Source organism: Eurosta solidaginis, chromosome 2, assembly GCF_040869045.1.
Source record: "Eurosta solidaginis isolate ZX-2024a chromosome 2, ASM4086904v1, whole genome shotgun sequence".
NCBI classification, from domain to species: Eukaryota; Metazoa; Arthropoda; class Insecta; order Diptera; family Tephritidae; genus Eurosta; species Eurosta solidaginis.
The window spans coordinates 230,661,068-230,687,220 of record NC_090320.1 but is presented as its reverse complement, the minus strand read 5'-3'; the positions used below and the strand labels follow the sequence as shown (position 1 = coordinate 230,687,220).

At 37.4% G+C, this 26,153-nt stretch overlaps 2 protein-coding genes across 17 annotated transcripts in view; one reads left to right on the top strand and one right to left on the bottom strand.

Moving 5' to 3' along the window:
* Window positions 1-26,153, bottom strand: part of LOC137240664 (serine-rich adhesin for platelets) — an 827,553-nt gene that overhangs the window by 39,594 nt on the left and 761,806 nt on the right. The gene's annotated exons all lie outside the window — the stretch shown is intronic.
* Window positions 10,293-11,151, top strand: LOC137242641 (trypsin-like). The gene has a single exon (XM_067769909.1). The coding sequence runs from the start codon at window positions 10,309-10,311 to the stop codon at window positions 11,071-11,073; it is 765 nt and encodes a 254-aa protein (XP_067626010.1). The 5' UTR covers window positions 10,293-10,308; the 3' UTR covers window positions 11,074-11,151.

Sequence of the window (26,153 nt, the reverse complement as noted above, 5' to 3'; positions counted from 1 at the left end):
CGCTTTTTCGAACATTGTTCAGAATAGGAGGAAAGGGAGAAGTGAAAAAACGCACAAGGAATTTTTATTTAGAATACGAGGAATGGGAGAAGGGAAAAAACTCGCACGGAATTTTCGTTTAGAATTGGGCTGAATGTATCGAGGTCGATACAGTTTCAGGCTGGCCGAGTTGTAAGATCATAAATGCAACCATGTCAACTAATTAATAGAATAAGCAAAAATACATCACTGTAAAGGAAGAAAAGAGAAGATGGTAGACTTCCGGTTCATTATTGAATTGACAACTGAAGAATAAAGTATTAAGATAATTAATCCGGACGTTTCTGCTGTTTTATTAACTATCAAAGGTAGAAATTACGTACCTTTGTATTCACTCCAAATTGATGCAATTGTATCCAAAGAGCAACACTGATTGTAAACATAGTTATTCACACGCACATACAGCGCACATTACCTGACTGACGCGAACGTGTTTGAAAATTTAATTAGACTTCAGATCAGATCAAAAGTCGCTAGACGCTAACACCGACCAAGTCGGCAGTGGCTACTGAAAAAATGTCTCTATGGTGCCGTCGCTGAAACAAATAGAACTACATAAATATTTATTTATTAAAAAATATAGTCACCGTCAATACCACAATTCACCTGTGGAAATATTTTTAAGACAATTATAAGGAAATTTTCGTTTGAAAAAGCATACAAAAACTATAATGCCAATTACGCACTAATTTCATATCGCTGGAATATACATACAGTCACGGACAAAAGTCTGCACACCCCCCTATTCTCCCTAGATTGAAAGACGTAGAGCTTATCTGAAAAATGTGCTTATAGAGTTTTATTTGAAACATTTTCTAAGCAAAATGAACTAAAATAAAAATAAAATAAACAAACAAATTTCTCCTTATATAAAGACACTAGCAGAGTACCTGACGTCGTTCGGGTATAAATAAAAGGTGTACTATATAGACTAATATACTAGACTAATCCCAACCCCCATTTGTATGGGAGATGCCACGCCCCTTTTTCGCTATCCCCAATTTTTCCCGAGGTGGTAGGGATTAGTCTTATATACCTCCTCACCTAATTTCAGTCGTCTAGCTTTAATAAAAATAAAATAAATGTAAGGCGCGATAACCTCCGAAGAGATCTAAGGCCGAGCTTCTCTTCCAATTTGTGTCGTGCTCCTCTTGATTTTCCCTACAAATTGGCCGGACGGGACCTACATGTTTTATGCCGACTCCGAACGGCATCTGCAAGCAGATGAGTTTTCACTGAGAGCTTTTCATGGCAGAAATACACCCGGAGCGCTTGCTAAACACTGCCGAGGGGCGACCCCGCTTAGAAAAATTGTCTTCTAATTGAAAAACCTTATTTCTAAAATTTTGATGTTGCTTTGCCCGGGGTGCGAACCCAGGGCATACGGTGTGGCAGGCGGAGCACGCTACCATCACACCACGGTGGCCGCCGTCTAGCTTTAATACTTTCAGATATATTGACAACGAAAAATTCCAGTTGTATGGGAGGTGCCACGCCCCCTTGTTTTTATATAGCCTACCATAGATTGACGCACTCAGGGTATATCATGGCAAAATTTCGTTCGATTCCATTCTGCGCTTTAGGCTGCAAGTCCGAGCATACATACAGACATACTTTCACAAATATATAGTAGATATTCTTGCTAAACTTTGATTTTTAAATTTTGATATGGAAATTGCAAAAATATTTATGAGAAATAAAAATATAAAAGTGGAGCGCACATTACTTGGATTGCAAAGTTGGTAGGAAAGGAGATATTATTAATCAATCAATTTTTGATTTGATTTTTGTCCATTTATATAAGGGAAGTGTTTACACTTTTTATTTTATTTTTATTTTCTCGTTTTCTTACATTTTCTGGGTGTCTTAGTCTACCTGTTAAGTTTTACGTTTGTAGCTCAATGAGAATTTACATAAAAATCAATCCCGAAATTCCTTCCGTTCCGTTTGATTTTTCTAAATATCTCAGTCCGTACGCCCCCTAGCGAAATTTTTTTACTGTGTCATCGGCTGTCATCGATCTCTGAGTTAAGCTCTAAATTTTTAGCCTCTAGCTTATCGAGAAGTTACTTAAAACCCGGTTCCAAATTTCCAAATTATTATCAAATTTTTTCGACCCGCGCTCCACCTAACGCAATATTTTCTCCTTTTGTTCCTTTGTCCCTGTGTTTCAACCTGCCTTTGAGGTTTCATGTTTGTAGCTGAATGAGAAGTTACTTTAAAATCAATCTCAAAGCACTAAATTTCCAAATACCTATCTAAATATTTCGATCCGTGCGCCACCTAACGGTTTTTTTCACCTTACTTACTTACTTAATTGGCGCTTAACCGTCTAAACGGTTATGGTCGTCCAACAAGGCGCGCCAGTCGCTCCTTCGCTCCGCCAACCGGCGCCAATTGGTCACACCAAGGGAGTTTAAATAGTTTTCCACCTGGTCCTTCCAACGGAGTGGGGCCGCCCTCTACCTCTGCTTCCATAGGCGGGTTCCGATAGAAACATTGGCCGGAGCATCACATTTCATTCGGATAACATGGCCTAGCCTGCGCAGCAGTTGCGTTTTAAATCTTCTTCGGTACTCGCCATCGCGCGGCTAAAACCAAGGAACAAAAAACACTAGGAAAGCTAGACGTCGTTAAGCTTCAATCACAACAGACTGCCAATGAGTTCGCAACTCGACTTTCACACCTGATCTCTGAGAGCACAACTCATCCTGAAGGAATACAGAAGCTGTGGTAGCATATCTGGTACGATGAGGAATGCCGCGTTGCTACCGAAACAAAAGCCGCTGCCTAGAGGGCTACGTTAAAAGCGAGCGCGACAAGAGGCGTGTGTGAATGCTATCGTGAGTTGAAAAGGGAAGCGAGGTGACTTTTCAGGAAGAAAAAAGCAGAAGCAGAAAGGCGTGAGTGCGAGGAGCTTGAGCTGCTAGCCACCAGGAATAACGCCCGAAAATTTTACCAAAAAATACGGCGACAGACGGAAGCTCAATGAGTAGTTACTTAAAAATCGATTGCAAGATTTGTATGAAAAGCGGACAAGCGGATTTAACCGACCCAATATAAAGGAAGTAAAAATAAGTAAATATAAAAAGCAAAGTTATAGAAAATAACCGTTAAAACAACGTTGACAAGAGTCTACATACAATACACAAAAAAACATGTTTGTTAGTGTCTAGTCGGTCCACCGTTAGCATAAAGCTTGAAGCCGTCGTGGCATTGGGCTACTAAATTTGTTAACTCTGCAGGTGTCACATTTCTCCAAGCTCCTTGGAACGTTTGTCGTGTTCTTTGAGAACATCAGCGCTATAAATCGGTTTTTTTTACAATTTTCCGTTCTAAAATTTCCCAGACATAATCAAACATATTTAAATTTGGACTTTGAGGTCGTGTATTTAATTGTCTTGGAACATAGTAAAGCAGTCAGTCCTTAACAATATCATTATAAACGATCTAACCTGTACGGAAATCCAATTTATCCAACGATGGTTTCAAAATATGTTCCCAAAAAGACTTTTAGCTAAAGCGACCCATAATGCCCTTAATAAATGTAATTCTACCAACTCCAGATGCCACAACAGCTTTCAAAACCATAACACTGCCATAGTGGCGGCTTCCCAGTTGATAACAAATTCTTGGAATCAAGTGCACCCTTTCCTTCCTCCACACTTTTGTAATCAATCGCTACCGATACCAGTACTCATTTAAAATACTCGGATCTATGTATCGATGCTAATACTTAACCAAAAGTGAAGAAACTCTTTATTTTATTTTTAAATGAAATGATGTGTTTTAGATTGGAACAAGCAAGGAAATTGAAGTTCGGGCAAAAACGAACATTATATACCCTTTCGTGTCAAGCGTTTTTACTCTTGAAAGTTTCAACAACTTGATATCTCCAAAACTACAAAACCAAAGTTGACGAAAGCGTTGTCATTGTAAATTATATTACCTTTGCGAAGGGAGTGACCGAACAATGAACGGATTGCGATGATACAGTGTGTCGAAATTCTTGTGCTTTTTTTTCAATAAATATTTACTAACTTACTTAATTGGCCGTTGAAACGGTTATGGCCATCTAACAAGGCGCGCCAGTCCTCTCTTTGTTGGGTTAACTGGCGCCAATTAGTCCCACCAAGGGAATTTAAATCGTTTTCCACCTTGTCCTTCCAGCGCAGTGGGGGCCACCCTATTCAGATGTCGCAAATATTGGACGTTCCCGTCGATGGTGTCATATTACCGACTAGCAGTCTCCCAAAGATCTTAAGGGTAACGTTCGATAATACTCCGACCTTCAAGGCGCATGCCACCGGAATTGTATCTAAAGTACAATGCCGCAACAAAATCGTTAAGTCCCTTGCCGGCAGCACCTGGGGAATAGGTAAAGAAACGTTGCTAACCACGTACAAAGAAATTGGCCGGCCGCTCATGAGCTACGCGTCAACAGTTTGGTCACCTGGTCTTAAAAACACATACTGGAAAAGGCTGCAATCAGAACTGCCACCGTATGTCTCCTTATGACACCCGAACACCACCTACATAGTGAGGCCAAAGAACTCAACATTAAAGAGCATAACGAAACGCTGAACAGGCAGTTTTTGCTAAATTTTCACATAACAGGACATCCTAACAAACAACTGCTTGATCTAGCCCCAGGGGTCAAGGGAACATCTCCATAAGCACTATAACGAGATCCGGCACCTGCCAATACAGCCGTTCGATCCAGAAAAGCATAAGCAGGCCCTAAACCAAATCCGGACATAATCGATAAACACTTTTGCCAGACGCGCCCGGTGAACTCTGTTGTTATCAATATATAATTTGCTACTCTTGCAGAAGAAGAAAACACACAACAAAGGGAGACACGAGTCAACCTAGCCCAACTTCGTTCTGGATACTGTAGCAGGTTAATCTCTTAAAAAAAATTTATGTGAGACGCGATAAGCTCCGAAGAGATTTTAGGCCGAGCTTATCTTCCAATTTTCGATGTGCTCCTTTTCATTTTTCCTACAAATTGGCGGGAGAGGACCTGCTTGTTTTATGCCGACTCCGAACGGCATCTGTACGGCAGGTGAGTTTTCACTGGGAGGTTTTCATGGCAGAAATACACTCGGAGTACTTGCCAAACACTGCCGAGTGGCGACACCGCTTAGAAAAATTTCCTTCTAATTGAAAAAACTTGTTTCTAAAATTTTGATGCTGCTTTTCCCGGAGCGTGAAACCAGGATCTTCGGTGTGGATGGCGGAGCACGCTACCATATCCGATATACGTAATGTATATCCTGCATGCGATATGTCCCCACATGACAACAACCATTTTGTCAATTGTAATGTGGAACCTACGTCTCTAACACCATTGTCCCTATGGTCGTTCCCTGTGGAGAAACAGCCGGTTACCTTGGACTCCCGTTAGAGGACTTTGAATTGTGAATGGTCGTGTCCATTGAATGGGCCGAAGCACTGTTACCACAACAACAACTAGCTATTGTTGATATTTAAGTGATCAAACCGCAACTAAACTCAATAGTAACAGAGCAACAAACACATAAAGGGTTAAACTACATAGGTAAACAGTACTTAACTGTTAGTACATACACAGCACATTAGAATGCAAGCCACATAGCTAACTGGTCTTTTATGTGCACTCTTGTCAACGCTAATATTGCGTTTTTATACTCAGTTGAGCAGAGCTCACAGAGTATATTAAGTTTGATTGGATAACGGTTGGTTGTACATATATAAAGGAATCGAGATAGATATAGACTTCCATATATCAAAATAATCAGGATCGAAAAAAAATTTGATTGAGCCATGTCCGTCCGTCCGTCCGTCCGTCCCTTAAAACGATAACTTGAGTAAATTTTGAGGTATCTTGATGAAATTTGGTATGTAGATTCCTGGGCACTCATCTCAGATCGCTATTTAAAATGAACGATATCGGACTATAACCACGCCCATTTTTTCGATATCGAAAATTTCGAAAAACCGAAAAAATGCGATAATTCATTGCCAAAGGCGGATAAAGCGATGAAACTTGGTAGATGGGTTTATGTTATGACGAAGAATAGAAAATTAGTAAGATTTTGGACAATGGGCGTGGCACCGACCACTTTTACAAGAAGGTAATTTAAAAGTTTTGCAAGCTGTAATTTCGCAGTCGTTGAAGATATCATGATGAAATTTGGCAGGAACGTTACTACTATTACTATATATGTGCTAAATAAAAATTAGCAAAATTGGATGAAGAACACGCCCACTTTTTAAAAAAAAATTTTTTTAAATTCAAATTTTAACAAAAAATTTAATATCTTTACTGTATATAAGTATAAAAAGTCAGAATTCAACTCCAGTAATGATATGATGCAACAAAATACAAAAATAAAAGAAAATTTCAAAATGGGCGTGGCTCCGCCCATTTTCATTTAGTTTGTCTAGAATACTTTTAATGCCATAAGTCGAACAAAAATTTACCAATCCTTCTTAAATTTGGTAGAAGCATAGACTCTATGACGGTAACTGTTTTCTGTGAAAATGGGCGAAATCGGTGGAAGACACGCCCAGTTTTTATACACAGTCCACCGTATGGCCTTCATCTCGGCCGTTAACACAATAACTTGAGCAAAAACCGATATATCTTTACTAAACTTAGTCCACGCACTTATCTGAACTCACTTTATCTTGGTAAAAAAAATGGCCGAAATCCGACCATAACCACGCCCACTTTATCGATATCGAAAATTACGAAAAATGAAAAAAATGCCATAATTCTATACCAAATACGAAAAAAGGGATGAAACATGGTAATTGGATTGGTTTATTGACGCAAAATATAACTTTGGAAAAAACTTTGTAAAATGGGTGTAACACCTACCATATTAAGTAGAAGAAAATGAAAAAGTTCTACAAGGCGAAATCAACAGCGTTTGGAATCTTGGCAGGAATACTGTTAGTGGTATTGCATATATAAATAAATTAGCAGTATCCGACAGATGATTTTATGGATCACCTGGTCCACATTTTGGTCGATATCGCGAAAACGCCTTCACATATACATCTAAGGGCCACTCGCTTTTAAAACCCTTATTAATACCTTTAATTTGATATCCATATCGTACAAATACATTTTAGAGTCACCCCTGGCCCACCCTAATGGCGATATCTCGAAAAGGCGTCCACCTATAGACCTAACGCCCACTCACTCTTAAAATGCTCAGTAACACCTTTCGTTATTTACCCATATCGTACAAACATTCTAGAGTCACCCCTGGCCCACCCTAATGGCGATATCTGAAAAAGGCGTCCACCTATAGACCTAATGCCCACTCCCTCTTAAAATGCTCAGTAACACCTTTCGTTTGATACCCATATCGTACAAACATTCTAGAGTCACCCCTGGCCCACCCGAATGGCGTTATCTCGAAAAGGCGTCCACCTATAGACCTAATGCCCACTCCCTCTTAAAATGCTCAGTAACACCTTTCGTTTGATACCCATATCGTACAAACATTCTAGAGTCACCCCTGGCCCACCCGAATGGCGTTATCTCGAAAAGGCGTCCACCTATAGACCTAATGCCCACTCCCTCTTAAAGTGCTCAGTAACACATTTCGTTTGATACCCATATCGTACAAACACATTCTAGAGTCACCCCTGGCCCACCCTAATGGCGATATCTCGAAAAGGCGTCCACCTATAGACCTAATGCCCACTCCCTCTTAAAGTGCTCAGTAACACCTTTCGTTTGATACCCATATCGTACAAACATTCTAGAGTCACCCTTGGTCCACCTTTATGGCGATATCTCGAAAAGGCTTCCTTCCACCTATAGAACTAAGGATCACTCCCTTTGAAAATACTCATTAACACCTTTCATTTGATACCCATATCGTACAAACACATTCTAGAGTCACCCCTGGTCCAACTTTATGGCGATATCTCAAAAAGGCGACCACCTATACAACTACAACCACCCCCTTTTAAAACCCTCATTAATACCTTTAATTTGATACCCATATCGTACAAACAAATTCTAGGGTCACACCTGGTCCACCTTTATGGCGATATCTCGAAACGGCGTCCACCTGTGTAACTAAGTATCACTCCCTTTTAAAATACTCATTAACACCTTTCATTTGATACCCATATCGTACAAACACATTCTAGAGTCACCCCTGGTCCACCTTTATGGCGATATCTCGAAAAGGCGACCACCTATACAACTACCACCACTCCACCTTTATGGCGATTTCTCGAAAAGGCGACCACCTATACAACTACCACCACTCCCTTTTAAAACCCTCATTAATACCTTTAATTTGATAACCATATCGTACAAACAAATTCTAGCGTCACACCTGGTCCACCTTTATGGCGTTATCTCGAAACGGCGTCCACCTGTGGAACTAAGCATCACTCCCTTTTAAAATACTCATTAAAACCTTTCTTTTGATACCCATATTCTACAAACAAATTCTAGGGTCACCCCTGGTCCACCTTTATGGCGATATCTCGAAACGGCATCCACCTGTGGAACTAAGCATCACTCCCTTTTAAAATACTCATTAACACCTTTCATTTGATACCCATATCGTATAAACAAATTCTAGGGCACACCTGGTCCACCTTTATGGCGATATCTCGAAACGGCGTCCACCTGTGGAACTAAGCATCACTCCCTTTTAAAATACTCATTAACACCTTTCATTTGATACCCATATCGTATAAACAAATTCTAGGGCACACCTGGTCCACCTTTATGGCGATATCTCGAAACGGCGTCCACCTGTGTAACTAAGTATCACTCCCTTTTAAAATACTCATTAACACCTTTCATTTGATACCCATATCGTACAAACACATTCTAGAGTCACCCCTGGTCCACCTTTATGGCGATATCTCGAAAAGGCGACCACCTATACAACTACCACCACTCCACCTTTATGGCGATTTCTCGAAAAGGCGACCACCTATACAACTACCACCACTCCCTTTTAAAACCCTCATTAATACCTTTAATTTGATAACCATATCGTACAAACAAATTCTAGGGTCACACCTGGTCCACCTTTATGGCGATATCTCGAAACGGCGTCCACCTGTGGAACTAAGCATCACTCCCTTTTAAAATACTCATTAACACCTTTCATTTGATACCCATATCGTATAAACAAATTCTAGGGCACACCTGGTCCACCTTTATGGCGATATCTCGAAACGGCGTCCACCTGTGGAACTAAGCATCACTCCCTTTTAAAATACTCATTAACACCTTTCTTTTGATACCCATATGTACAAACAAATTCTAGGGTCACCCCTGGTCCACCTTTGTGGCGATATCTCGAAACGGCGTCCACCTATGGAACTAAGGATTACTCCCTTTTAAAATACTCATTAACACCTTTCTTTTGATACCCATATTGTACAAACAAATTCTAGGGTCACCCCTGGTCCACCTTTGTGGCGATATCTCGAAACGGCGTCCACTAAGGATTACTCCCTTTTAAAATACTCATTAACACCTTTCTTTTGATACCCATATTGTACAAACAAATTCTAGGGTCACCCCTGGTCCACCTTTATGGCGATATCTCGAAACGGCATCCACCTATAGAACTAAGCCCCACGCCCTTTTAAAATACTCATTAACACCTTTCATTTGATAGCCATATCGTACAAACAAATTCTAGAATCAACCCTGATCCAGCTTTATGGCGATATCCCTAAATAGCGTCAACCTATAGAAATATGGCCCACTCCTTCATAAAATACTCTTTAATGCCTTTCATTTGATACACATGTCATACAAACACATTCCAGGGTTTCCCTCGGTTCATTTTCCTACATGGTTATTTTCCCTTATGTTGTCACCATAGCTCTCAACTGAGTATGTAATGTTCGGTTACACCCGAACTTAACCTTCCTTACTTGTTTGTCATAACTTAGTATCTTTATTTTCAAGAACGGATTTGTTTCAGGTAAAATGATTAAAAACGGCGTTAAAACGAAATTTTATGACCAGATTATTTTGCAGTGTTTTTGTCTTTTCTAAACAATGAAAGTAAGGAGTGTATGTAAACATTTGCCCGTCACTGTAAATATATTGAGTTGGATATTTTGGTAGAGCAAAAGCTGTTTGTTCATATGATTTTACTATTTTAGTAAGCTTTTTTATTTTTTAAAATTTCTTAAAGCTCTATTATATAAATGGCTCGAACAAAAGTTTTCCTGTACTATTTGCTACTTAAGAACCGGAGAAAAAAGGTACAAAATACAATGAATTTACGCGTTCTTCTCGCGTTCTTGTTTCTCGCGCTTGACTGCATTTTGGGCCATACGAACTCGCAATATCGCATTGTTAATGGCAGACCTTCGACCATAGCGGAGAGTCCATATATGGTATCGTTGCAACATATAACGAATACTAAAGAATGTTTTTGCGGTGGTGCATTAATCACTGATGAAAGAGTGGTCACAGCAGCGCATTGCGTGAAAAAATATGAGAAGATTTCAGTCATCGTTGTAGCTGGGCTAACCCATTTAACCGAACCCGGACAGCGCCGCGCAATAGAGTTTGCAATTTATCCAGAGAATTTTGATAAGCCAATAAAGAATATGGATGTAGGTGTGATTAAAGTGTGTGAACCCTTTGTCATGGGATCTTTTGTAAAAACAATACCACTTTGCGAAAGTAAATTAAAACCGGGTACAAAAATGCAAATTAATGGATGGGGTGTCACAGATGTGAAAACGATGGAATCACAAGCGAACACACTCCAAACTGCTGAGGTGGAAATAGTAAATACACGACTATGTGCGGCTCGTTATTGGCTGATGAGGGGGCAAAGTTTACCAAAAACAAATATTTGTGCTGGGGGTGGTGCAACTGATGCGTGTAACGGAGATTCTGGAGGACCAGGCGTTGTAAATGGACAACTTTGTGCGATAATATCATGGGGGGTAAAATGTGGGTCCCGATATCCGGGTGTATATACAAATGTAAATAATGCAGAAGTTCGAGACTTTATAAATAAAACGTAGATACTTAAATTGGAGAGTGTTGTCATTAATCCACTGCTGAGTGGAATATTATTATATCTCGGCTAAACGCCTCATTTCAGAATTTTTTCATAACTTCTCCAGCTCATGTCAAAACATATGTCATTTATATATTGTGATAAAGCGTTTTTCAATGAAATACTGAAGTACGGCGTTCTTCACACATATTCTTAAACAGCGCGTTTTCCAAACATTTTCTGATACACGCTAAACTTGATCAATCATTTTCTACTGTGAGTAAAGCAAATTTAATCCAAACCTGACGTTTCGTTAGAAATTCTAGCATTTTCAGGGGCACAGTTTGTAACTATTTTACTACCTTTATGTTTTTAAAGCTCATTTCATAACATCAAATCTCCGGTACACTCAGTGGTGGATTTGCCCTATAGACAAAATAGGCGAGAACCTAGGACGGCAAAATTGAGGGGCTGAAAAATTCGAATCAATAGTTTTTGAAAAAAAAAAAATTGCATTCGGATTTTGCTGCACTTAAAGGAGTATTTTTGTCTGTATATTATAACAAAGAATTCATTAATTTTTGTGCATTTTGAAATTAGAATGAAGCTGTAAATTATTTTTCCGCATAGCAGTCGTAAAAATTTGCAAACAACGCAACTACACCCAAGATCTTGAGGAAATTTTGGGAAGTGAAATGGTCTCTTTCAAGGCATACTGCATCGAAAAGAATATTTCAAATTATTCTCCGCTGGAACTGTTGATAATTCTGAGACAGGATAATTTGCAGGTCTCTTACCCTAATATTGACATTGGGTTGCAAATGTTTGTCTCAATTCCTATTGCAAGTTGTAGAGATCGTTTTCTGTTTTAACCGTCCTGTTCATAAATAATTTTTCTTTCTAGGTCACATGGCTGGGTACCCAGGTACCACAAGGCAGTTCATAGAGTATGCAGCACTTATGGAAAACCAATTTGCCTTAGTCATGTTAAAAACAAGTAAGGACGGGACTGTCTTCGGCTGTGCCGAAGACTTCATACCTTTCATGAATGGGGCTGAACAATAATTTTATCCCATTCGTAATATCCAAATAATCGGCTTAATAAGATATGAAATATATAGTAAACAGATGTACATACCTAAGCAATTTTTAAGATAAATATAAACTAAACTATATTGACAAAGCTAAAAAAACTTAAGGAAAAAAATTTTATTTGAACAATTAGTTGAAAGGGAGAAAAACTAAATTGCGTTAAACCTGGCTGTGAGACAGCCATGGATTTATCGACTAACCTCATTGTTCTGATAATTTCGATGGGTCTGTCATTCTGTAATAATGGTTAAAATTGTATTAATAACAGCCAGGAGCACATAAAAATATTCCATCATGGTCACTGTAAGGCGTTTCATAAGTTATCGCCTTTACACAGTCCGGAGATAAACTGGTCAGTAACCAATCAATAGCAGCTTGTTGCTTCGTAGTGGCAAGATTTTCCAAAAGTGAATGCAGTCCCAGCTGCTGCAATTTCCTCCCAAGTATATCGTTTGACGAATTTCGACAAATGTTAAAGTCTCCTACAATAACAATTTTTTCTAAATTTTCATTGAAGAGCTCCTTAGTATCCTCTTCCAGCATTCTTCTAAATGTCGGCAATGAGAATGACGGATTTAGGTATACCAACGCAATAGCTATATTTGCCTTTGATATCGCCAAAAACTGATAAACTTTTGCAGCTACATACTGGAATTTTCTGGAATTTACTGTAAAACTGCGAGCGAGGTCAGGCTTACAATAAATTATAATTCCGTTTCGAGGACGACTTTGTACAGTTGAGCCAACTCCATCAATCCTAGCAACTATATCAAAGCCTTCTATTTGTATATCTTCTCCTGGCAAAGCCCAGGACTCTACGAAACAAAGAATATCCACGGAACAAATAAGTTGGTCTGCTCTTATTTCATCGATATTCTTTCCCAAGCTTCTTATATTTTGATAATATAAAAGAAGGCTGTCAGTTGGTCGCTCAATAGCAAACTTGAAGTGGGTAGCTAGTTTTTTTTCTGAACGAAGTACACTTAGTTGCTTTTGAACCGGTTCGTAGCTGTAAACGGTTTTGGTGGAACGAATTTACCTATAATAAATAAGCCAGATGCACCTGTCGCTCTACTGCACGCAACGTATAAAGAAGATCGACTTATTCCTCTCTTTATATGAACAGCAACCTGCCTATAGGTTGCTCCTTGACTTTTATGGATCGTGATTGCCTCTGCTGGTACCAAAGGAAACTGTCTACTTTCTACAGTAACTTGGTCGTTTCTTCTATACTGGAAAGTACGTACCACCTTCTCAATTGGGGTCCAACTTGAATCATGAGAATGAGATTTTTTTGAGCGGGCAATCGCACCCACTTCTGACTCTGAAAACTGTATCCAAAGAGTAGTTGGCGTTCGTTCGTTACTCTGATGGTCAATTTGCATTAAGCGACCTGCAGCTCCATTAACCAGGCCATCTGAAGTATTAATATTTACTGTAACCATGTATTTTGCAGATGCTTTTAGCTGTAAACGATAGCACATTCCTTGTGTCTCTGATATTTTAAAATTCTGAACTGCTTCTAAAATGTTACGCTTAGTTTGCTCCGAAATAGAGTGGGCTTTTACAGTGTCTTTTGCGATAGATGTAAACTCTTCCGTGCCAATTTCAGCCAGTCTCATACTATTATAAATTGCAACATCTGAGTTAGAGTAGAAGAGGTGAATACAGTCGTTGGGAACAGAATCTAGTCTTGTTTCCCTTGTTTTTATTAAATCAACATCAACGGAGGTCATATTCCCTTCAGACAAGTGGTTTAAGGCGATAGCAAATACTTGGTCTTCTCTTTGGCGCATAATTTCTGTGAGCTCGAAGTAACGAAACAAATCCCAAAGAGGTGTGCCGGTAATCGCACTATATGGATCCGATTGATTTGGTGAGAAAATCCACCTATCGCCTACTGGTGAAAGTTGTTTTAAGTCACCAAACACAATAATCGGTATACCTCCGAAATACTCGCTAGTCCGAAATATTTGCTTTAGACGAGCATCTAGGTATCCAAACATTTTGGCACCCACCATTGATATTTCATCCACTATTATAAGCTGAAGATCTATCAAACTTGAATATATTGCATTAACGGTGTCGTTCCTTAATGGGCATAACTCAGCTGAAGACTGATTGATTGGTAAAGAGAAAACAGAATGCAATGTTACTCCACCAATACCAAACGCAGGTTTTCCCGTAGGAGCACATAACAACACTTAAACCGTTTCCGGGTTACTTCCAGGTAAAGTGTTTGCTCGGGTGGTCAGTGACTGATATATAGCGGAAATTAATAGGGTTTTTCCTACTCCAGCACCACCGCCAACATATTCGTAAAATCGTCGCTTAATTTTCATATTATGGTGTACATGATAAAAATATTCCCGCTGCTTTGCATTCAAAGACCGTACGGTCGATAACAATTCATTTTCTTGTATGATGACAGGCAATCTTATAAGTCTAACTTCGTGTATATTTTGCTCGACGTTCTGGAATACGTCGACATTATTTCCGATTTCCGGAACAGCTAATGCCCTGAATTCCTCATCCAAGAAAGGAGTCATACTTTCTTCGTTGGCAGCATTTTCTAGCCCTATTTGTTGATTCAAGTCCACTAGAATTGTTTCCAGTTCACGCTCAGAGAACTTGTACTTTTTCTTACTCTCCTCTATCATCTCTTTATTGAGGTTACATATTGCTTCAATGTCGACTTCAATTAAATTAGAGACTTCGTTGCGCCATGGATAAAACAGCATAGCCATTTCTCGAAAATAATCGGATCGAGAAAACTCAACACTAAAACGCCTCCATCTTAATACAAGAGGATGCTTTTTCGGCCTGATAAAACCACTGCCATCATTTAATTCCAGTGGGACTACGGTTATTTCAGAAGTTTCAGCTTCTGGCTCCAACTTTCGTTGGCCTCATTTTCTGCTGCAGTTTCTCTTCTTGTCTTCGAAAATCGGAAAGAGGCGGCAAAATTTGCAAGACATAGTTGTTCTAGCTGTCTTGGTCTCTGGATATAATGGTCCAGTAAGTTGGGAACATAAATATCCGTTGAATCGCCTGGTAGTCTCTCTAAATCTGCTTTCGGTCTTACCATTCGGACTCTCTTCTCAGGATGAGACGTGTTAATGAATATATCACCTTCACTGGCTTCTGAAAGATGGAGACCTAAAATGTTATAGGCTGCTTCTTGGGCGGACACTTCAGAGCCATTCACGAACTTATTACCAATGTGTTGTAATTTCTGCTTAACTGTATAACTTCCCTCATTTATTTCTTCCATGGCTTGCTGCAATAGCTGAGAAACCCCCCTATTCGATTTATTTATATAATTTATGATATAGCTGCAGCAGGCAAAAGCATCAAGTATAAACTGAATGTCCATATTTGCTCTATGCAAACGTAAAATATCACTGTTATATGCATTCAGCAGTCGATCAGAAAATTTCCTTCGGAGAAATATTTGAGGCTTTTTCAAATTTGACCGAAGAGCCAATTTGTAGTTCTCGTAGGTTGTCGAAATTTCGGGATGTACTAAAAACTCCTCAAAATTGTTTAAGGTGTCGGCTTCATTATGTAGGTTTAAAAAATTTTTAATTTTTTTAAACAAAGCCACATGCTCTTCATTTAGTTCATTTTCATCTAGGGGAAATAAAATTTCAGTCCTAGGCATAGGTGGATAAGGCATGTTGAAGCGACAGACTTGCTGACCTCTTATGTCTCTTAAGCAAGCGCGACCATGTCTGTGTTTTTGATATTCGACATATTGTTGCACGTCTGGATTGTATCCATCCGTTGAAATAAAGCGATCCACAAATTCAATAATGGGTCCAACATTTATAGTTCCATCTATCTCTAATGCAGGTAGATCGCTCAACCAATACATTCCATGACAGTGAGGTGAGCCTCTGTGTTGGAACTCAATTCTCCAGTAAAAATGAGTGAGCACATGTGGCTCGAAAATTTTAGATTTCAACAACTTTACCATCTGTCTGAATCGGTAATCAACATATCTAGAACATGTGACAGGATCTGTTCTTATCAGGCGAGCTTTTTCCGAATTAGAAAGTTGTGCAGCTTCATCTTCTGAAAGATCTTTCTTGTCCACAAGTTTGGATAGAATAACCAAAAGTTCTGGCCATTTGGTCTCTGCAGCCGATAAAGTAATAAATTATGTAGGCAAACCAAACTGACGAATCATTGCTAACACCTTTTTTTTCTCTGATTCACAGTGAGCAGGTGATGATCTAAGTCCTTTTAAAATATGATATCCTTCAGCATGTTGGACTAAGTTGGTTACAAAATTTGAGTCTACCATGTTTGCAGCCGTAATAAGGCAGGCTCCGGACTTTTTTCTTAAACAAATAGAAATCGCTTCTTTAATGCGATGTAATTCGTAATATTTATACTTCCATAGCAAGCTAACAACACCCGCACAGCGTCGATCATATCTTCGTACTTCTGATCGCGCTATTTTGCTATATGTTAGATCAGTTGTTCTTTTCTTGCCACAAAATATTGTTGGAAAAGATAACTCCCCCGCATCATCGTCTCGTGTAATGTCGATGGGAGTTCGCCCTTCACCAGGAGCTATTTCCACTCGTTCCAGTGGAAGGTTTTCAATGGGCTCGTTGTCCAAAAGAGTTTCTTGTCCTCTGGGATTTATTTCATCTTCTACACTAGCCTCAATTTCTATATTGTGTAGAGAACTCTGTAATGCTCTTACGATATTCTCATCGTTTGGATCTGCTAGAAATTGAACGGTTTCGTTGTTCCTATAGTCTGCTAACCATCTTCGGACAATCGAATATTATGGAAACGATACAGATCTGTATCCATGAGCCACTGAAGTGCTGCTATTACTCTTGCTGGCCTTATAGTTTCTACTATAAAGCTATGGTTATACTCCAAACGACGTTTTAAGTGTACTTGGATCACTTGTGCATCCTCAAATATTCGAGGAAGAGTGGTAACTGTCTGAACTACGGAAATAGGAACATTTACAACCGCTCCTCTAACAGCACATTGACTCTCGTACCCGAGAGATACTATTCTCATAAAAGGAATTCTTGGAGATATAAGCCGTTCTTCTTGGCATGTCAGATTCTTCAAAACATCAGGTATGTCTGGAAATTGGAGGCCATTAGCCAAACAAATATTTGGAATTTTGCCTGTCATAACCTGACGATAGCACGTTGAACAAAATGTGAATTTTCCCGCTATGCTTGGAAATTCATTTTCTACAAAAAATATTTTGTTGAGCTGGAGTTGTGGATATTTATTTGAAAGAGAAGATTTGTTCAGTTTCTTGATTTGGTGCGAAAACCATGTCCCCCCACAGCATACACATACAATAGTCAGTCCTTCTTTTATATTTAACTCATATTGCTCATAGTGTGTTAAGTGCCGTGACCGAATTTGATTGTTAAGCCCTTCTTCTGTTGCATCAGGCAAGAGGTTATCTCGATATGCTGATGTTCTTGAGCGCTGTCTCTCGTTTCCTCTTCTTCGGTTTTCTTCATTAGACCTATGAAGCTGGACATGTTCGCGTGCGCTGTGTCTGTTACTTTCCAGGGACATTCGAGTTTGTTGTCGAGATATTCGCCTTTGCGATGTATTTATCAGTTGCTCACGACGTCTTGTGATTGGATTTGATCTTCGTTGAGTTCTCGAGAGCCTGTCACGAATTTGTTCACCCTGCCTCAATTCGTGAACATTCCTTCTACACCTATGGGCATTGGTGTTTCTCGCTTGCTCTTCTTCTCTTACTATAGGATTTCGTCGTCGTGTTGCTCGGGCGACTGAATCACGAACGCGTTCCGGCTCCCTCAATTCAGGAATATTTCGTATAACCCTATGCTCCAAAGTGTTTCGGGCTTGTTCTTCCTCTCTTACAATTGAGGTTTCCCTTCGTGCTGCTCGTGACAATGAGTCACGAACGCGTTCAGGCTCCCTCAATTCAGGAATATTTCGTATAACCCTATGCTCCAAAGTGTTTCGGGCTTGTTCTTCCTCTCTTACAATTGAGGTTTCCCTTCGTGCTGCTCGTGCCACTGAGTCACGAACGCGTTCCGGCTCCCTCAATTCAGGAATATTTCGTATAACCCTATGCTCCAAAGTGTTTCGGGCTTGTTCTTCCTCTCTTACAATTGAGGTTTCCCTTCGTGCTGCTCGTGACAATGAGTCACGAACACGTTCAGGCTCCCTGAATTCAGGAATATTTCGTCTAACCCTATGCTCCAAAGTATTTCGGGCTTGTTCTTCCTCTCTTACAATTGAGCTTTCCCTTCGTACGGCTCGTGCCACTAAGTCACGAACCCGTTCCTGTTCCCTCAATTCAGGAATATTTCGTCTAACCCTATGATCCAAAGTATTTCGGGCTTGTTCTTCCTCTCTTACAATTGAGGTTTCCCTTCGTGCTGCTCGTGCCACTGAGTCACGAACGCGCTCCGGCTCCCTCAATTCAGGTATATTTCGTCTAACCCTATGATCCAAAGTATTTCGGGCTTGTTCTTCCTCTCTTACAAATGAAGTTTCCCTTCGCGCTGCTCGTGCCACTGAGTCACGAACGCGCTCCGGCTCCCTCAATTCAGGTATATTTCGTCTAACCCTATTATCCAAAGTATTTCGGGCTTGTTCTTCCTCTCTTACAATTGAGGTTTCCCTTCGTGGTGCTCGTGCCACTGAGTCACGAACGCGTTCCGGCTCCCTCAATACAGGAATATTCCGTCTAGCCCTTTGATTTAAAGTGTTTCGGGCTTGTTCTTCCTCTCTTAGTAACGAGCTTTCCCTTCGTGCGGCTCGGGCCTCTCGGTCACGAATCCGTTCCGCGTCTCTAAAGTCACGTCTCCGCGATCGTCGTCTTACATTATGTAAGCTTGCGTCATTTTCCCTTTCTCTCTCACGAAACTGGGAATTTGGTGACCTTAGGCATGACATTAAATTAGCGCTAATTGCTCGGTTTTGTGCTAAGTTGCTTTCGTAATGTCTGCGACTACGATTTCTAGCAACTCTGCGACGCTGCTCTTGAGATCGGGCTGACAAGCGCGGCATTGTTATTTCGTCGTTCGTAACCACGTTAAAATGTTTTATGGGCTTGGTATAGACTCAAATATTTTGAACGAATAAATTTAAAAGAAGTTGAAAAATATTGGAAGTGTTTAATAAAGTAAGTTTTCAAAAACTCTTAAAATGTTTTATAAACAATAGTTAAAAGTCGTAAGAAACACTTGAAATAATAATTGTTCGAAACGAAAAATATTGAATTAACGAAAGCTAACTATTACTTTTGAAAAAGTACCCGAAAAATTAAGCAAATTTAAATAATAAACTAAATAACACACATTCCATAACCCGCAAATTAAAAAAAGGTTAAGCAAAACAGGTTTTTAATAATTTATGGTTGATTTTCAAAAATAATTTGTATAATAGAAGACTATTTTATAATATATTATATATTTCAGGGGCGAAAGTTTATACAAGCACTCAGAATTATATAAAAACACACTTTAAATATTTTATGGGTGATTTTCAAAAATAATTTGTGTAATAGAAGACTATTATATATATATATATATATATATTATATATTTCAGGGGCGAAAGTTTATATAAGCACTCAGAATAATATAAGAATGCACTTTAAATATTTTATGGGTGCTTTCCAAAAATAATTTGTACAATAGAAGACTATTATATATATATATTATATATTTCACGGGCAAAAGTTTATATATGCACTCAGGATTATATAAAAACACACTTTAAATATTTTATGGGTGATTTTCAAAAATAATTTGTATAATAGAAGACTATTATATATATATATTATATATTTCACGGGCGAAAGTTTATATATGCACTCAGAATTATATAAAAACACACTTTAAATATTTTATGGGTGATTTTCAAAAATAATTTGTATTATTGAAGACTATTATATATATATATATTATATATCTCACGGGCGAAAGTTTATATATGCACTCAGAATTATATAAAAACACACTTTAAATATTTTATGGGTGATTTTCAAAAATAATTTGTGTAATAGAAGACTATTATATATATATATATATATATATATTATATATTTCAGGGGCGAAAGTTTATATAAGCACTCAGAATAATATAAGAATGCACTTTAAATATTTTATGGGTGCTTTCCAAAAATAATTTGTACAATAGAAGACTATTATATATATATATTATATATTTCAGGGGCGAAAGTTTATATAAGCACTCAGAATAATATAAGAATGCACTTTAAATATTTTATGGGTGCTTTCCAAAAATAATTTGTACAATAGAAGACTATTATATATATATATATTATATATTTCACGGGCAAAAGTTTATATATGCACTCAGAATTATATAAAAACACACTTTAAATATTTTATGGGTGATTTCCAAAAATAATTTGTATTATTGAAGACTATTATATATATATATTATATATTTCACGGGCGAAAGTTTATATATGCACTCAGAATTATATAAAAACACACTTTAAATATTTTATGGGTGATTTTCAAATATAATTTGTATTATTGAAGACTATTATATATATATATTATATATTTCACGGGCGAAAGTTTATACAAGCACTCAGAATTATATAAAAACACACTTTAAATATTTTATGGGTGATTTTCAAAAATAATTTGTGTAATAGAAGACTATTATATATATATATATATATATATTATATATTTCAGGGGCGAAAGTTTAAATAAGCACTCAGAATAATATAAGAATGCACTTTAAATATTTTATGGGTGCTTTCCAAAAATAATTTGTACAATAGAAGACTATTATATATATATATTATATATTTCAGGGGCGAAAGTTTATATAAGCACTCAGAATAATATAAGAATGCACTTTAAATATTTTATGGGTGCTTTCCAAAAATAATTTGTACAATAGAAGACTATTATATATATATATATTATATATTTCACGGGCAAAAGTTTATATATGCACTCAGAATTATATAAAAACACACTTTAAATATTTTATGGGTGATTTCCAAAAATAATTTGTATTATTGAAGACTATTATATATATATATTATATATTTCACGGGCGAAAGTTTATATATGCACTCAGAATTATATAAAAACACACTTTAAATATTTTATGGGTGATTTTCAAATATAATTTGTATTATTGAAGACTATTATATATATATATTATATATTTCACGGGCGAAAGTTTATATATGCACTCAGAATTATATAAAAACACACTTTAAATATTTTATGGGTGATTTCCAAAAATAATTTGTATTATTGAAGACTATTATATATATATATTATATATTTCACGGGCGAAAGTTTATATATGCACTCAGAATTATATAAAAACACACTTTAAATATTTTATGGGTGATTTTCAAAAATAATTTGTATAATAGAAGACTATTATATATATATTATATATTTTAGGGGCGAAAGTTTATATAAGCACTCAGAATAATATAAAAATGCACGTTAAATATTTTATGGGTGCTTTCCAAAAATAATTTGTACAATAGAAGACTATTATATATATATTATATATTTCACGGGCGAAAGTTTATATATGCACTCAGAATTATATAAAAACACACTTTAAATATTTTATGGATGATTTTCAAAAATAATTGGTATAATAGAAGACTATTATATATATATTATATATTTCAGGGGCGAAAGTATATATAAACACTCAGAATTATATAAAAACACACTTTAAATAATTTATGGGTGATTTTCAAAAATAATTTGTATTATAGAAGACTATTATATATATATATTATATATTTCAGGGGCGAAAGTTTATATAAACACTCAGAATTATATAAAAACACACCTTAAATATTTTATGGGTGCTTTCCAAAAAATTATTTGTATAATAGAAGACTATTATATATATATATATATTATATATCTCACGGGCGAAAGTTTATATATGCACTCAGAGTTATATAAAAACACACTTTAAATATTTTATGGATTATTTTCAAAAATAATTTGTATAATAGAAGACTATTATATATATATATATTATATTTCACGGGCGAAAGTTTATATATGCACTCAGAATTATATAAAAACACACTTTAAATATTTTATGGATGATTTTCAAAAATAATTTGTATAATAGAAGACTATTATATATATGTAGGAACGGATAAGGGACGTACCAGAAGTGGACGTACTTACGGTGACGTAAAACCCTCATAGCGACTAACAACCCAGACGTAAAAATGCAACCCAGATGTACAAATACAACCCTGACTTTTAAACCTAAACGAGACGGACGAGTAAAAACCGAAAAGACGACAAGTTAGTTTACGTACGAATTTCAACGAAGTAACACGCCAGTATACAGTTTAATTCATCCAACACATATTTTAATCATCAAATACTTTATTTAACTCATTATCATTATAAATGAATTCACATCCTACAAATTGGGGGTTTGTCCGGGATCGTGCCATAAAACGTGTATTGTGCTGTGTGTGAGCGTCGCCAAACGCTGAAAAGTTGAACTTGTTAACGTCTTCAAGCGCAAAATAATTAACAAGCGTCATCAAACGCAGTACAATATTTGTGCAGACTTCATTCGTACGTGAAAAAGTTCATAACGAACAAGCGTCTCCAAGCACTATATAAATTTTCAACGCCGAAAGACACAAAAGCGTCGTCAAACGCTGTGCCGTCGATCGCAGCATACAATTTTGAAATTAAGCAAGCGTCATCAAAAGCTCGTGAAAAGTGGCAACGAAGCCAAATAAAATTTTAAACTGCATAACGTTCAAAACGCGAGGAATAGAATTTGAGTAGACAAATCGTTGGCACGAAAACAGCGAATTCGTATAGAGACAGAACAAATATAACGACAACGAGCAAAAGAGAACGCAAGAGTTGTTAAGCAGAATAGAAGAAGACATCAGAGGAAGCAGTGCAGAAAAAACGTAGAAACACAAGCAGCGATACAATAAAACTATGCGAAGTTGTGCATCATCAAATGAATAGAAGACATCAGAAAGAAAGCAGAGCAGAGAGAACGTAACAATACAAGCAACAAGAAAATAAAACGATGCGAAGTTGTGCAGCATCAAATGAAGTAATGAAATCAACATCAAAACATAGCTAAGCGAAGTCAATAGTAGAATACATCAGAAGGAAAGCAGAGCAGAGAAAACATAGCAACACAAGCAGCGAGAAAATAGAACGACTGACACAAGCAGAAACAAATCAAAGTTGTGCAGCATCAAATGAAGTAAAGGAGACATCAAAAACAAAACAAAGTAAAGCGAAGACAAAGGAAAGTAATAAATTCGAGACATCGAAGGAAGAAGAGCAAAGAATAGACAGCAAATGAGAAGAAAGCAATAATAAAACAAAGTCAAATTGAAGTAAGAGAAGTATAAAAGCGATACGGAACATTGAATAAGCTGGAGCAAAGAAGAAACAACAGATAAGTGGAAATCAATATCACAACAAAGCGAAGAAAAGAACTTACATTTATTCATACAATCTTATGTATTTCATTCAAAGTAGTTTGTTTAAGTGATCTTTTATTTTATTATTCGAATATTTTTTCTTACTGGTAAACACACAATTTCATTTATAACATAATACCTACTTTAAATACTACAAAAGCGTAGCGTAAAAAATGGACAGACAGACAATACTTACATTTAATTTAAAGGAGTTGCAGTAAGCACTCCGTGAACTTGACCAATCTACTGCGGGGCGTAAAGCGGAGTTACAACAAAGATTATTGTCACACTACGGACACGAGATAAGTAACAACGATGACAATGACGAATCGGGTAGTAGGTATGAAGATGCACCAGAAACAAATTCCGCTGCCGCCGTCGCACCGGCTGGTAGATCAATGTTTACCTTTAAAGACATACAGGAAAGTCTAACACAATTCAATGGTAATGATAACGTTGATGTACAGCTATGGATAAATGAATTTGAAGAGAATGCTGTGGTAGTAGGGTGGAATAGTGTGCAGAAATTCATATATGGAAAGCAGTTGCTAAGAGGGGCAGCGAAATTATTTATTAGAAGTCAGAGAGGTTTAGTCAGTTGGGAGTTATTAAAAGATGCACTTATCGAGGAATTTGGAAAAAAAATTTCTTCATCTGAAGTACATAGCAAATTAAGAAACCGTAAAAAGAAAGCAAGCGAAACGTTTCGTGAGTATTTGTATGTACTTACTGAAATTGGTAAACCAATAAATATTGACACTGAAAGTTTGATATCATACTTTATAGAGGGCATAGTAGACACCAGGCTAAACAAAACGGTTTTGTATGAGGCAAAATTTATGAGAAAATTCATTGCAAAACGATCAATCAAAACTCTAGACCAATCCAGAGTTCAGCAAGTACTTCTAGCGCTCAAAAAGTGTCAAGGCCATGTTTTAGATGTGGAAGTAGCACACATCTCATTCGTGAGTGCACCAGTCAACAAACTAAATGCTTTAAGTGCAATGGCATTGGACACAAGTCTTTTGAGTGTAAGAGTACTGAAAGCGTGAAAGTTAAAAAAGAGTCTGACAAAATTAATGTTGTAGATATGGAAAAAGAAAAAATACAGTTACCAGTGAAAATTGTAAAGGTGGGTGGGTTAGAAACTGATGCTTTGGTCGATACAGGGTGTTGTTTATGCCTAATCCGTCGTGATGTGTTCAACCAAATTAATTTCAGCGGTGAGGTTACCGACGACAAGCGAACCTTGTACGGCGCTTGTGCAAAAGAGTTTTCGACGTGCGGTAGTTTCGTCACAGAGCTTGAAGTAGATGACTTGAAGTTCTTACAAAAATTTCACATTACTAGTGAAAACGCGATTCCGTATTCAGTATTTATAGGTACATCGGTACTCGATAAAGTGAATATTAGTGTAAAGCCAGAAGGTACAAAATTCGAGAAGAGGATTAGTACGCTATCAGAATCAAAAGAAAGTAGTGAGGGAAAAAAGATGGAGTTATTAGAAGAGTTTGCAAAGTTATGTATGACTGCAGGAGTCTACAGCGAAAACACAATTATTCAAGAGTTAATACAAAGGTACAAGCCACAACGTATCGAAAAGTGCCAAACTGAAATGAAGATACTTTTGAGTGACGAAGTACCTGTATTTCAGCGTCCACGCAGATTGGCCTTGGATGATAAAAATTTTGTGAGCAAACAAGTTGAAGAATGGTTGAAAGCAGATATTATCCAGCCAAGCTTTTCAAACTACGCATCTCCCATCGTAATAGTAGGGAAAAAAGACGGTTCAAAAAGATTATGTTGTGATTACCGATTGTTAAACAAAAAAATTATCCGAGATAATTTTCCCATGGCGCGCATCGATGACGTGCTGGACAGGTTGCAAAGAGGTAAGGTTTTCACAACATTGGACTTGGAAGATGGGTTCTTCCATGTTCCAGTCGCCAAAGATTCAAGGAAGTACACATCTTTTGTGACACCCGATGGACAATACGAATTTAAATACGTTCCGTTTGGTATATGCAACTCGCCGGCGGTTTTCTGTAGGTTTGTAAGCTTTGTGTTCAGAGAACTAATACAAGATGGGACTATTGCGATGTATATGGATGACATCATCATTCCATCGCAAGATGTTGACGAGGGTTTGCTAAAATTGAAACGCGTTTTAGAAGTAGGGTCGCGGTACGGTGTACGTATCAAATGGAAGAAATGCCAATTTTTAGAGAAAAGAGTTAACTTTCTGGGTTACATCATTGAGGCAGGTACAATTAGGCCATCTGAAGAAAAGATCCAAGCGATTGACTCCTACCCAATGCCGAGGGATAAGAAAACTCTCGAACGTTTCCTTGGACTAACGTCATACTTCAGGCGGTTCATAAACAAGTATGCAATTTTAGCACGACCTTTATCTGACTTGTTAAAAAAAGAGAGTATTTTTAAAATAGGAGAAGAACAAGTAGCTTCTTTCGAAAAGTTAAAAAGAATTTTAACCACTTCACCAGTTCTTCGGTTATATAACCCTAA